Source organism: Apaloderma vittatum, unplaced genomic scaffold (genome assembly GCF_000703405.1).
Source record: "Apaloderma vittatum isolate BGI_N311 unplaced genomic scaffold, ASM70340v1 scaffold18485, whole genome shotgun sequence".
Classification (NCBI taxonomy): Eukaryota; Metazoa; Chordata; class Aves; order Trogoniformes; family Trogonidae; genus Apaloderma; species Apaloderma vittatum.
The window spans coordinates 231-14,088 of record NW_009715662.1 but is presented as its reverse complement, the minus strand read 5'-3'; the positions used below and the strand labels follow the sequence as shown (position 1 = coordinate 14,088).

Here is a 13,858-nt window from a genome sequence, read left to right as displayed (position 1 = left end):
GAGGTGAGTACCGCTTCCCGCGGTAAGGTTTTGAGGGGGGCTCTGGGGGGGAATTCGATTTCCCCCTCCTCGGGGTAAAGAAGCTGTAGCTACCCGGTGTAATTGCAATTCATGGGAAGCACACAAGGATTTCTATTCCCCAGATAAACATCCTGCTTATTTCTCACTTAGGTGCTGTTGGTGCTCTCAAGTCAGTCAATCAGTGTTTGTTTTTCAGTCTCCAAGTAAATCAGCAGCTTATCCTTTCAGAAACAAGCCCTGAGATGCCTTCTAAAACCAACTCCTCAGCCCATTAAAACGCCATGTTTGCAGGTATATGCATAAAGCGGTGTTTGAATTATGCGTAACTGGAGTGCCAGTGTTTTAAAGCCAGTAAACTGTAACTGTAAATCTAGAGATGGAAGTGGTTCAAAGTTACACGAAGAGAGGTCCTCCTGCCCCTCTACTCTGCCCTGGGGAGGCCACATCTGGAATACTGTGTCCAGTTCTGGGCCTCTCAGCTCAAGAGAGACAGGGAACTGCTTGAGAGAGCCCAGCACAGAGCCACAAAGATGCTGAAGGGAGTGGAACATCTCCCTGATGAGGAAAGACTGAAGGAGCTGGGTCTCTTCAGCATGGAGAAGAGGAGGCTGAGGGGTGACCTCATTAACGTTTATATCGAGGGGAGTGTCAGGAGGACAGAGCCAGGCTCTTCTCAGTGATGTCCAAGGGGCAATGGGTAGAAGCTGGAACATAGGAGGTTCCACAAAAATATTAGAAAGACCTTTTTCCCTGTGAGGGTGACAGAGCCCTGGCACATGCTGCCCAGGGAGGTTGTGGAGTCTCCTTCTCCAAAGACATTCGAAACCCGCCTGGACGCGTTCCTGTGCGTTCTACTGTAGGTGATCCTGCTCTGGCAGGGGGCTGAACTAGATGATCTTTCAAGGTCCCTCCAACCGCTGATATTCTGTGATTCTGGGACATTAGGAAGCATTTCTCTACCAAGAAGGTAATCAAACACTGGAACAGGCTTCCTGAGGAATGCCCTAAGCCAGTCAGTGTTTAAGAAGAATTTGAACAATGCCCTTATTAATAACATGCTTTAGCTTTTGGTCAGCCCTGAAGTGGTCAGGCAGTTGGATGGGATGATTGTTGTAGGTCCCTTCCAAACGAACTATTCTAGTCTAAATCTGTCAGTCATTGAGGTCTTTGTGCATGAACACTGGTAACTTTTTCCAGTTTGATCCTGCTTATCCTGCTTTAGGTGAGAATTGTCACTGGAAGCATAAAGCTTATTGTTTATATTTTTGTGCTGCCGAGTTTTGTTTAGTGTTACAAAACCACTTGTAGAAGTGCAGGTAATGAAAAGAAGAGCTCTTTAAAGAGCTCTAGCATTCAGAATTTAAATATGTGGACATACAGTGGATATGTTGAATTAACTTTCTGAAGGCCTTTTCAGCAAACCCATGGTATCTGGTTGGAATTGTATTTATGGTAATGCTGAACAGTTGTAGGTGCCCACGTTTATCAGTCATTCTTACTGTTTTGTGGGGTTTTTTTTCTCACGCAGATTATGTTAACAACAAGTTTCAAAGAGTGAATCAAGGTCATCACAAAGTTTACAAGTTCCTTGAGTGTTTGAAGTGTTGCACCTAGGCTTACAAAGAATGGAACAATACAAAGTGTTGAAAGTACTAGGAGAGGGATCCTTTGGCAGAGCTCTCCTAGTTCATCATAGAATCAGTAACCAGAAGTATGCAATGAAGGAAATAAGACTTCCTATGGTAAGTGTGACATGTACCTCACTTCACCCAAGCTTAAAAAAAAAAATTTAAAATAAATCATAATCCTGGATATATTTTTGAGATGCTGAACACTTTCACTGAGAGTTTTGTGCATTAGACAGTTGCATGATATGGCTACTAGGTAGCTATGTCAGAGTCAATGTTATTGATAATAAGTAAAGTAGCAAATTGTGATCTGTTTCAGAAGGTGTGTGGTTAACTTTTGGGAAGCCTACCACATGGCAGGACACTTAGAATGAAACCTCTGTTTCCCTGATGTCCTTGCCTGCAGATTACATCTGCAATACCTAATGAGGAAATTATCCTGGTATTACTGCTGGTAGTGTTATTCAGGTTACCTTCTCTGCACTTTGCCAACTCAAAAATATCACAAAATGGGATGTGCTGGCTTTATTGAGGCTGAAGATCAGTTAATACCTGAGCACTTGCCTTTATACCAAGTGTAGACTGTCAGTTCCAAAGTCAGTAAGTGCTGCTTTGTTGCATAGTTCTGCATTGTTAAAACAGAAAAAAAAATCATTAAATGAAGTAGGAAAACAGCCTCTCAAATTTAAAAAAAAATGCAGACCACCTCCCAAAAAACTGAAGAAGTCTTCAACTAGTAATAAACTATAGATTAAAGAATTATGGAGTTTTCAAGTTTCTAAATGGCTTATTTTAATATAACTGAAGAACAATTCTTAAAAATATTTTCCTTCGGGAAAGTGAGGTGCATCATGTATCTATGAAATCTGTTAGTGTGACATTTATTTAAGCGTACTTATATTTTCAGTCTTCATCTGATGTAGAGAACTCTAGGAAGGAAGCAGTTCTTTTGGGTAAAATGAAACATCCAAATATCGTTGCCTACAAAGAATCATTTGAAGGTAAATATAAAAATTTAGAATATCTTTATTTTGTTTTAAATTGCATACTCCTGAAGGATTGAGATTACTCTTTTTGTTGGTTTATAGTACATGTTATAAACAAAATACATGGTTTTTATAATACATAATATGTAGCATGTAGTTGGAGCTTTATAGCAGCAATGATATACTTACCCTGTTACTTAAATTACTAATTATTCTTAAATTACCTAAAATTTAGCTGATGGACATCTGTATATAGTGATGGAATATTGTGATGATGGAGATCTAATGCAAAAGATTAAAAACCAAAGAGGAAAGTTGTTCCCTGAAGATACGGTAAGAAAAAGACATTTTTTTGAACCAAGGACCTAGGAATCCTTTTTCATGTACACTGAGGCATCCTATACCATATAAAACGATGGTATACAAATACCTTAAAGTACCTTAAGTGAAACAAAGTAATTTCTATACATAATCTATTCTATACGTAGAATAGAACCATCATTTCTTTGATAATTTCCAGCAGAACAAGATGGAAATTGGACTGAAAGGAATAGAAGCGAAATTGCTGTCTATGCCTGAGAAATGCACCAGCAATGCAAAAAATACAGTCAGGTTTGCATGCATGAATATATGCAACTGCGTAAGAATTTATCACAAACTTCAGCCTTCAGAATTTAAAGCACAGTACGAGGTACTGCAAATGAAGAGTAAATAAAGCACTCTGGTAAGATAAATGAAACTAGCCAGGAGACTAAATGCCTACATATTATGTAGCAATTAATTGTTTAACTCCTTCAGCGGGCATTAACTCCTTTTGTCACAGAGGCTATAAAATTACTTGGGAGAAGGTCCAAAGTGGCACCGTAATGATTGAAGGCTACTTCGTGCCACAGTTAGAAGCATCATTGTAGTTAAAACGAGAAGACTAGAATCCACACCTGGTCTAATATTTAGACTGGCCAAGCATCTCTACGAACTTTATTTCCTACTTTTAAAAAGGATACATTTCCTTTTAGAAACAGTATGTTATCTGAGTATGGGTTCTTTTTGTTTTGTAATTTGCTAATTAATTATGAAAATGTAATTTGCGTGCTTACAAAGTGCTGTATAGTGACTCTGTAGCTTTGTTATTGTTATATATTATTAGGGTTTTCTAGACACAAGTAGCAAACATTCCTTCTGCCAGGTTAAAATATACTTTACCATAAAGAATTCAATTTACCACGCTGACTGGAGGCTGTTATGCAGAAGTTAATGTCAACTTCCAGATATTCTGAATGTGATTTGTTGTCTGTTTTTTTCTTTCTTAATGTTTTTTATCTGTTGGTAAAGTATTCATTATGTACAACACTGAGCTGTTATAACTCTTGGTTACTCTTTTCAGATCCTTCACTGGTTTGTGCAGATGTGCCTGGGTGTGAAGCACATTCATGATAAACGTGTGTTGCACAGAGATATCAAATCCAAGGTGAACAGAGCAAGTCTTTTTGCCCTTAATAAATTCACTCTGTATGCAAAAGTTCAGTTCCCTCTTTCATGATTTCCTGTTACTGTGCTACATGCTGTGTTTTTCATGATTTCCAGTTATTGCTACCTGCTGTGTTTTTCATTTAGGCATAAGAATATTAGGTAAATGAAATTGCTGAGTGTATGGGATGATGTAATACTGAGGATGTAAACATCATCTTAAGTATAGCCGTGCCCTTCGTACCCACACTGCTGATAGTGCCAATTGCATGTATTTTAAAACAGTAACAAGTATAAAAGGTGTATGGGCTGTGCAGTTTGTAAATATCTTGCCTCTAGTTTTTTCTTTTTTTTTCGTCTTCTAGCAGAAAGATAGAAATGCAAAAAAAAAGTGTGACCTTAGTAGTTTGAGTACAGCATAGAGATTAAGGCATTTCTAAGCTCTGATTCTTCCTCTCTGACTGAGCTGGAGCTTTAAGCTCATAACCTTTCCATCTCCCTTAAAACACAACATAGTTCTTAACTTTTTTTATGGTAGAAGTGTTAGGAGAAGCAAGTAGAAGGAAATATAAAATATCAGAAGTGATTGTCATTGCATTTTCTGTATACCCAAGCTACAGAATTTTTTCCTAGAATGTTTAAGTATGCAAATCTGTCCTCTTGCAATGCAGAACGTCTTCCTCACTCAAAATGGAAAAGTCAAATTGGGAGATTTTGGATCTGCGCGCCTTCTTGCACAGTATGTAGATATCTCCACTGCTCTCAGTAGAGTAAAGTTTAATTTTACCATTGATAAATAGTACAGGTCTCTTAAATAATCACTTTTCATCTGGCATTTTTTCTTTATTGTTTCAATAGTCCAGCGTCATACGCTTGCACGTATGTGGGAACTCCTTATTACGTACCTCCAGAAATATGGGAAAGCATGCCCTACAACAACAAAAGGTATTAGCGTTTGCAATGGTCACAAATAATGCCTGACTGATGTATGTCTTTTATTGTTATCTCAGTCTGGCTGTGTATCTTATTTATATTTGATTCGGAGAAGATACTGAGCTGAGGAATATTTAGAAAGAGGTAATTACAGGGTAGGGTTTTTTAAGATTAAAAGGCCTAAATCCCCTTTTACATAGGTAACTGAGTATGTAATATCTTTATTCTTAAAAGTTTGAAAACTGCTGTGCAGAACTCTCTGTTCATTTGGGTGGGTAAGTATATACAAATATGAACACGTGTGTGTGTTTGTCTTTTGGCTGGTTGTCTTATTTCAGCTGGTCTTACTTTTTAACATCTTCTTGCCAGTCCTGATAATGTGGGGATAGTGGCTACAGAACCAGTGACTTAAATTTCCAGAGCCTGGTTGTTCTGGTCCCTTATAGAAGAACTTCTGAGAGCATCTTGATAGTATGTCATTTACAGCTTCCTCCCAGACTCCAAAATATGAAGTCATTTTATATCCCCTCCCCTAGATCCATTCTGTGACCCCAGTTGTGCCTCAAACAAGTGACTCAGTTGCCGGAGGAGGGGAGAAACCTTCTAGTGCTTAAGTTTTTGCTGCTTCTCTTTCAAGAAAGGCATCAGCTGCTTCTTGTGCGGGAGGCAGTACTCACTTTGGGTGGAAGGTGATGATTTTATTCTTGGTAGGAGAATTCTCATTGGCAAGGCCAGAATTCCAACTCTCAGAATTAGGATTGTGTGTCTGCCATCTGATGTTAAGGGCTGTGGAGTGCAAAGGCTTTGAAGAGTGGAAGGATGAATCTTGTTGCACTAAATTGCTTAGGAGACACTCTGAGAATAAAACACTAACTACAACTGTATGACAGTCATCTATTTTACATCAAGGTGGAATAAAGTAAGCAAGATCATTCCCACTAAAGAGGTTGAATGCATAATTGTATTGTCTTTTATGGTTATGTACATTTATTTTTATATTTATTTATTATATTCCATTCAGTTATGTACACAAAATGAATTTCACTTTTTCTAGGCAGGATGTTAATTTGTGATTTTTGGTTCAAAATTTATCATCTTTCTTTATACCTACAGTGATATATGGTCTCTGGGATGTATTCTGTATGAGCTGTGCACTCTTAGACATCCAGTAAGTATAGCTTTATGGCTATGAGAAAAGTTTCAGAATTCCTTAAAATTTAATTAGCAGTTAGATGTTGTGTGATGGATTCACAGTGAGCTATCTGACAAACATGTTTGCTGCTGCATCTGAAAGAGGGAAGTATCGCTTCACCCTTCCTAACCCTCCTCTACTACATGCCTTCTGTTTTTTTCAGCAGCTCTTGGACCTATCAGACCCTTTTGCAAAACACTCAATTTTCTAAATTGTTAAGAAAACCCCTTTTTTTTCCTTTTTTTTTTTTTTTTCTTTCTGAGTTCATTTTCCTCAGTATCTGTGAGGTGATCTGAGGTTTACTAAGGAATCCAGCAGGTGCCAGTCTGGTTCCATATAGCTGCAGGGGTGTCGCAACAAGCATGGCATTTTACAAGATCCGAGATGTTCACTAAAGGTGGAGTTGAGGACACTCTTTGCTGAAGAGCAGATACTGTGTGCAAGCATAGCCAAAGAGAGTAAGCAATGAGCAGTTTTGTGCCTCACACCAGTGGTACACCTCTTTGCTTATTTTTCAAATTGAAGTCCAAGATTCGTCCTCCTGTTGGGACAGTGGGAATTTTGATGGATCGTTCTGTCTCTCTGTTGTTTCTGAGACGCTCTCTTACAGTGTTGATTCTGTGCTTCTTAGGTGATAACTTCCTCTGGCTCCCATATAGAGGTGCCTGGCTAACACGACAGCCCTTAGCGGGATACGTTTGTTTCTCAAGAAAATGAGATCTTATTTTTTTTTATAAGCAGCACATGCCTTTCATTGGACTAATACTATAGCTTGAAATCCTGTACCTCGGCAAAAGATTCTCTATAGCTGCTAGCAGTATGAGAGTTCACAAGTACAACGTAAGCAAATTTTCTGCAAGGAGGTGGAAGTTCTCAGGCATTTTTGCTCAGGCTGTCACTGCTGGAATCAAACTCTTCCAATGGCTTGTACCTGAAAGCAGTAATTCCTGGCTGAAGACTGGATAACAGTCAGCTGAAAAAAGTAACAACTTCAGCCATTTCATGTAGATTTGCAAGAGGATACTTGTGCTGTGAAAGGCTACTTCTGATGGTTTTTTTATTATTTTCTTCTAAATTGAAGTCTGCTTCTTTCCTGGCTTACAGTTTCACTCTTGCAGTTTGATTCTGATCTCAAGTGTATGAAGTAAAGGACACTAAGATGATCCAAATTTTCTCAATGCTGTATTCCTAGAAAAATGTGAACAATCCTAATTTTACAGGAGTAACTCCCACCTGGTTTCTAGTTGTACAGGTTATTGTTCGCAGTGTCTGTTATCGTCTAGTTTTAGTCAAACTTTTCATGCAAACTGTGATGTTTTAGTTCTAAGCAAATTATATTTCTGTCATTGTTAAACAAATGCCCAAGTAATAGCCCTACAAAATGTAAAGGAAAGTTACTGGTGTTTTCACGCAAGGTCATTCCAGACCTCTGAATTAGAGCCCTGAAACTGTCAAACTGGGAGCCAGATCAGTATGGTAATAGGGAGCCTATGCAGATACATACCATGTGTTTTTATAGAATAATTGTTAAAGTTGCTCTTAAATTGTGTCAGCTGCTATTTATCTTATGCTTAAACTCTGTACTCTAATGTTCACTTATTTTTAATGCAGTTTCAAGCCAATAGCTGGAAACATCTCATCCTTAAGATATGCAAAGGGTCCTACAATCCACTACCATCTCACTATTGCTATGAACTTCATTACTTAATAAAACAGATGTTTAAGAGAAATCCCAAGAATCGTCCATCAGCCAGTACTATTCTTGCAAGAGGCTGCTTAAGCAAACTCATCAAAAATTGTGTGCCTTCCGAGGTACAGTATATTCTTTGTCTCTAGATTTAAACAGTAGTACATACATTTGACATACTAAAGCAGTGTCTTGTGATTTGTTAGTGTATAGCGATATGAAATGTCGTGTTGTGTAGGTCCTACTCTAAAAGGCATATGTACAGTTGTGGACTTCTCAGAAAATGATGAGTTTTAGGAAGGGTTTGTTCTGAAAATAGAAGTTGAATATTGACATTTTGCTGCTAAAATTAGATATTGTTATCTGTCAACTGTAACAGTGCTTTTGTATGCTAAGTATTTTTAATAACAAGTAGCATATGCAGCAATTTGAGAAAGTTTAAAATGGTAGAGTACTTACATCTCTTCATACATATTCCAGCTGACAGATGAGTTTGAGCAGATATTAAAGGAAACCAAGAAACATGAAGGCAGTGCAGCAAGACCAAAGGGTAAGTCAGCAACTATTGATGAAAGGACTAGGAATTGTAAGACCATTAATAAGCTATAAAACATTAGTATTATATGTTCAAATCTACTTTTATTATTTCAAAGTCTAATGGTATTGAAACTGCATGGAAAAAAGCTTCAAGGGTATAAATTATATTTCAGTGTGAGGAATGCAGAGCTGCAATACCTGCGTTGTGAGTCTTAAGACTTGTGATAGAATTAAACCTTTCTGGTTTAAAATAAGCAAAAGTTTTAGCTGTTGCATATATTGTAGATATGACAGTGCTTTCTTTTCCAGAATATGGTGAAGCAAGTAATTTTCATTATTTAATTTTTAGAGAGTATGTTGGATTTTCTTCTTCTGCATGAATTTAGCTGCACCAAAATTTGTACACTTTTGCAAATGAATAGTTGAGGGACTCCCTGTTCAGAATGAGCTACGTTGAAAGAATTGTGAAGAAGCTTTCACATGATTTTTGTTGCTTGGTTCACGGGTTTTGCTGTCACGCTTCTGGAATACCACTTTACCACCAATGTTTGCTAAAGGCATTAACTCTTGAACATGTTCCTTAATGTATCAGGTAATGTCATGGCTGGTGGAAGCTCAAATAATAAGGAAGAAAATAGAGTGAGTATTCAAATACAAGTAAACTATTTTCATTTTGGTAATATAGAATGTTCTCTATTATAGAAAAGTTCATATGGAAAATTATTAGTATGCTAAACTGTAGATGAGCCTATCAGGTCAGCTGTCATCTGTGTTCAGATTGCAGAGTTTTCCTGTGCATTTCCCACCACTTTAACTTTTTGATGCTTCCCACACTTAGTTTAGTTCCAAAGTGGATTTCCTTATAGCCCTGTCAAAACAAAAGCCCACTCAACTATAAAAACCATCTCCTGTTTTTCTAAGTTTGGAGACACTGCAAAAATTGATGCACTTTCTTTGCTTTAAGGACACATTTTGAACAGGCTGCTGGGGAAATGGTCATGATTTTCATTAGGTTTTAGGGCCAATGTGAGATTTCGGGTGAACAGAATTAAGTTAATTGCCAGTAGGGCATGGTTTTTTTTTATTTTAATAGACTTGTCAATCTGAGAATCTTAATATTTGGGTGTGTCTTGTGTTCCCTGGGAATATGACTCCTTTATCTTTATATTGCTACTGTTCTTATATGTAAAAAAACCAACGCACAAATTGCATCAAGACGCTACTTATCTGCTTAGCTTCAAAAACTGAGATGATCTGTCAAAAATGGGCACACAGTGTGAAATGAAGTGCAATGATAGACACAGTGCAATTGCACTTGGCTTCATGGTGTAGGTGCTTTAGTTTTCAGATCTTTGGGCCAGACGTTTAATACTAAAATAATTCATGCCATGTTAATATTACTGCTTTGTTTTTCTTGACAACAAGGATGATGATTAATACAGTCTTTCTTCTTTTAAAGCAAAGTAACGATGAAAGCAAGCACAATCCCTTAGAAAGGAAAAATGGTACTAAGGATTTGATGGAAAGCACAAAGGAACAAAAGAAATCTGATGAAGAGGGTAAGTTCTATAGTTCTAAGGCTGATACATATCCTTCTGTGTAGAGATATCTCAGTGTAATAATCCAGACAGGTAGAAAGCCATGCACCTGTCTGTTACTTACTGCTCTTCTGAGGCTTATTTTAAAAAAAAAAAAAAAAAAAGAAATCTTGGCCAAAGTGCTAAAAAATTACTATTTGAAACTATTTGGGATAGAGTAAATACAAACTCAGACTTGTACTCACAGAATCAAATGGCACCGTTAGTGGAGTGCTCTGTGCTTAGAACTAGTTTGCATGGGTAGAGAATCAGGTTAGATGCTCATTATTATCTTTTTTTTTTGATTGTTGTTGCAATTACAGTAGAAGCTTCTGCCATCCTCCCAGGAATTACTGATTTGTCGCATCTCCAGAGGAGGCAATGGGAAAAGAGGATACCCAGTACTGTAGTGGATGTCCTGGAAAATGCATCCTTGCTTTCATCTAGTTTTACATCTGAAGAGGCTCAAAGTAAGATTTAATTAAATGCAGATTTTAATTCAAGGAATATCAGTGCTTCTTTACAGATTTTGAAAGCAAAATCTTTACAATATTCAAAATGACATAAAAATAACTTGAAAATATTTTATTAACAAACACTCAAAAAGTCCAATGTGCTAAAGAGAATTTTAGTGCTCTTGTGTGGCAGAGAGTGATGGAAGCCACGGATAAGGTTAGCAACTATAATGTTACATTCATGGCTAAGAATTTTTCCTACCAGCCCTCCTCTTAATTTGCCATTTGTGGGGGTAACACTGAGGAATTTATCTGATGCAGAATGAGCTGCCTGTCAAGAGCATGTAACATCCTATAGCATCACATACGGATAATGCTAATGACAACAACTATAATAATGTACCTCAGATGTGAGGCCGAGATTCTTCCACATCAACAGCTTTTAATCAGAACGCTTCAAGTATAAAAGGTTTCCATTTTAAAATACCCCACACTGTGTGTGATCGTTATAATTATTTCATGTGATCAGGGATCTGTATTCTAAGTAAACGTGAATAGATGCTGTTGAAATAAATAATCAAGATACAAGTAGTGAGGAAATTCCCAAGCTGTAACAGGAATGTTAAATGATAATTACCTGTGGCGCAAGGGAAGAGGACAGAAGAATGTGTGTGTATATGAGTGTTCTGCTATTAAAAGGCACAAAAATGGCCACATGCTCAGTTTTGCGAGATTTATAGAGCCACCAAAATAAACTTGCAGAGAGTCTGACTCCTCACACCCCTTAGCCAGTTTCTGCTGTGGCCTTCGTTAGTTTTCTTTGCTCTTAATGCTGAGTGTCCACCCCAGCATGTTGAGAGGTCACCAGAGCTACAGGTGGAAACACCTAGACCCTTTTCTTCCTGTATTTCTCTCTTGAGTGTGATCTTTGTAATCCGCACTGCTAATGCACTTTTGTCTAAGTGGTATTTTTAATGGTTTTATACTTAGGTGGCCGTGTTATAACCTACAGTGGAAAGAAGCCACGTAAGCAGTGGAACAAGGAAACTCCTCAGACCCTGATGAACATTCTCAGTAACGCAGATGTCAGCTTAGCATTTAAAACCTACACAATTTATAAACCAGGTAAATGCACAGTTCGTGGGCAAACATTTTTGCCAACGGGTGTTTTAATAAAAACTTTTTTTTCTTCCATACATAGCCCTTACGCATAGAGATTGTGCACCTGAAACCATGTCACAACAGGCTGGTTTGCTTTTTTTAAAGTTTACCAAATGAAAGTTGGACTCGCAAGAAGCCAGCTTGAGAATTCACAAGTGATTGTACGTCTCCGCTACATTTTTTTATGGTGGACTCTCACTTGCAGATCAGTAGACGAATAAGCTTGTGACAAAAACGCAGCGACTTCAGAGCTGTGCAGACTCCATCCTGGAATCTGCTAAGAACAAATCAAACTATATTTATATTCTTAATAATTTTGGTGATGTTTTCATTTTTATGCTTTCCAAGCTTCTGAAAACATGTTTAGAGGTCCACTTTCTGATGAAGCTGAAGCATCTGATGAAGTAGATGGTGAACATGAAGCTGTTGTTGTAGATTCGGAGAGACTTGAACCTAGATCTGATGAAGATGACACGTATGTCCAAATGACTTCCTTGTGTTTTTGTTTTCTTTCATTCCTCAAAGTGATCTTTTGAAAAAGACATCCCCCTGAAAAAAAAAAATCAGTGTTTTTCTCAGCATCTAAATCCATCCTTCTTTTATGTAATACTAAGTAGTATTTGATATCTTACAGGCTTCCTTTGCTATATTTATAGTTATTGATAACTATATCTGAGATTAAGCAGCCTGCTTGTTATTGGCAGATATGCTAATCGTTTGCTGATGACTTTGAATATGAAAGCATGAGATGAAATTAGATCCAGAGTAAAGGGCAAAACCTTCTTGCACGAAACATCTTTGTACTCTGACCTTGAAATTGGATAACCAGTTGCAAACCACTTGCCTAGCGATATATTTGCTGTATTTGTTCATTATTCTTCCTACTCTTTAATGCATAGTGCTATAAAATCACTTGGTACCTACTTACTGAGACATGTTTGCAGGAACATTTTAGCTTTTATGTTCTATTTATGTTAGCGACTCACTTCTGGTTTTGAAAGCAGAGTGTACATCAATACTTTCTGAGCAGAAATACTGTATTTTACAGATATGTGTATGCTTTGGGGAGGTTTCTTGGATTCTCAGGATTTCAGTTTATGTCACTGCTTATTTTTGTGGCACTTGGAGAAGAACTACTTGCGCATATATTGCTGCAGTTGAGCTGCAAGCTGCTGATACCAACACATTTTCTGTCTCTTAGTATACGTGTTTAGTTTTGCTTTTCTAAAACTTACTGGAGTAAATTCAAAAGGGAACATCTATTGGTTCCTTAATCACAATGGTAAATAAGGAAGTAAGTCTGGCATTGATATTTTTAACATAACTTGTCTTAGTTGTAGGGTAATTTTAGGGGGAGAAAAGCAGAGATTTGTGAAGTTGTATTTTGCTTTGCAAAATAATGTTTCGAAATCTGTTTTTAGGGACTTCGAGGAAGATGACCCAGACTGGGTGTCAGAACTGAAAATGCTATTGAAACACGGTGACTGAAAACTTGAATTTACATGTAATTGCTGCAGTTAGGCTTGCCAATATTTATAACCCAAATCATTGTTGTTAATAGTTGTAGTTATTAATAAAATTATTTCAGTCAAAAAATCCTGACTGGGCATGTTTTCTGTATCATAAAACTGAGGGTGGAAAATGCATAACAAACTTTTTTTAGCTAGTACACTTATATTTAATATATAGATTTGTACAATTATTTGCATTCAGAGTTGATCATAGCTTTGCAGAAATGTTCAGTCCAAAGCATTATTGCTAGTAACCTTGTTCAGATTGCCCCTTTGACATATTTCAAAGAGTTGGTGTAACACTACACGAATGGGCAAAGTTTCCAGACTGCATACTGAAATACTGCATAATAGAAATAACTGATCTTGTCTGAAAGGCATGTTCTGGAAAACATTTAGCTATGTTAAATATTTGAGCCTTTAATTCATCCAATTATTAAATCCTCTGAAAACTCCAGAGGTGAGCTTTTGCTTTAATTACTTCAGTGAAAAGGTTTTTATATATATCATTGCATGTATGGAAGTAAGTTCATTTGTTCATAAATAAGGACAAATTTTTCTATCAAGTAACCTCCTAAACAAGTCAAAGTCCACCCTGCAGAAGTCCAAAGTGGCGGTTTTGCTGTCCCCCCTCCTAACATCTCTAAGAAGAGAGAACTTAATCATTTCATGGTCACTGTTCCCTAGACAGCCTCCAACTGTC

General features: G+C 37.3%; 1 protein-coding gene across 1 annotated transcript; it reads left to right on the top strand.

Annotated features, from left to right (window-relative positions):
- The first annotated feature begins 1,641 nt into the window (after positions 1 to 1,641).
- Positions 1,642 to 12,307, top strand: LOC104268619 (serine/threonine-protein kinase Nek3-like). The gene is given in 15 exon segments (XM_009869239.1): positions 1,642 to 1,763; positions 2,557 to 2,650; positions 2,871 to 2,968; positions 4,020 to 4,103; positions 4,774 to 4,841; positions 4,961 to 5,047; positions 6,149 to 6,203; positions 7,839 to 8,039; positions 8,395 to 8,464; positions 9,044 to 9,090; positions 9,911 to 10,010; positions 10,352 to 10,498; positions 11,474 to 11,608; positions 11,993 to 12,177; positions 12,179 to 12,307. Coding segments are annotated over 15 exon segments (1,617 nt in total). The 5' UTR covers positions 1,642 to 1,646.
- Positions 12,308 to 13,858: the final 1,551 nt, after the last annotated feature.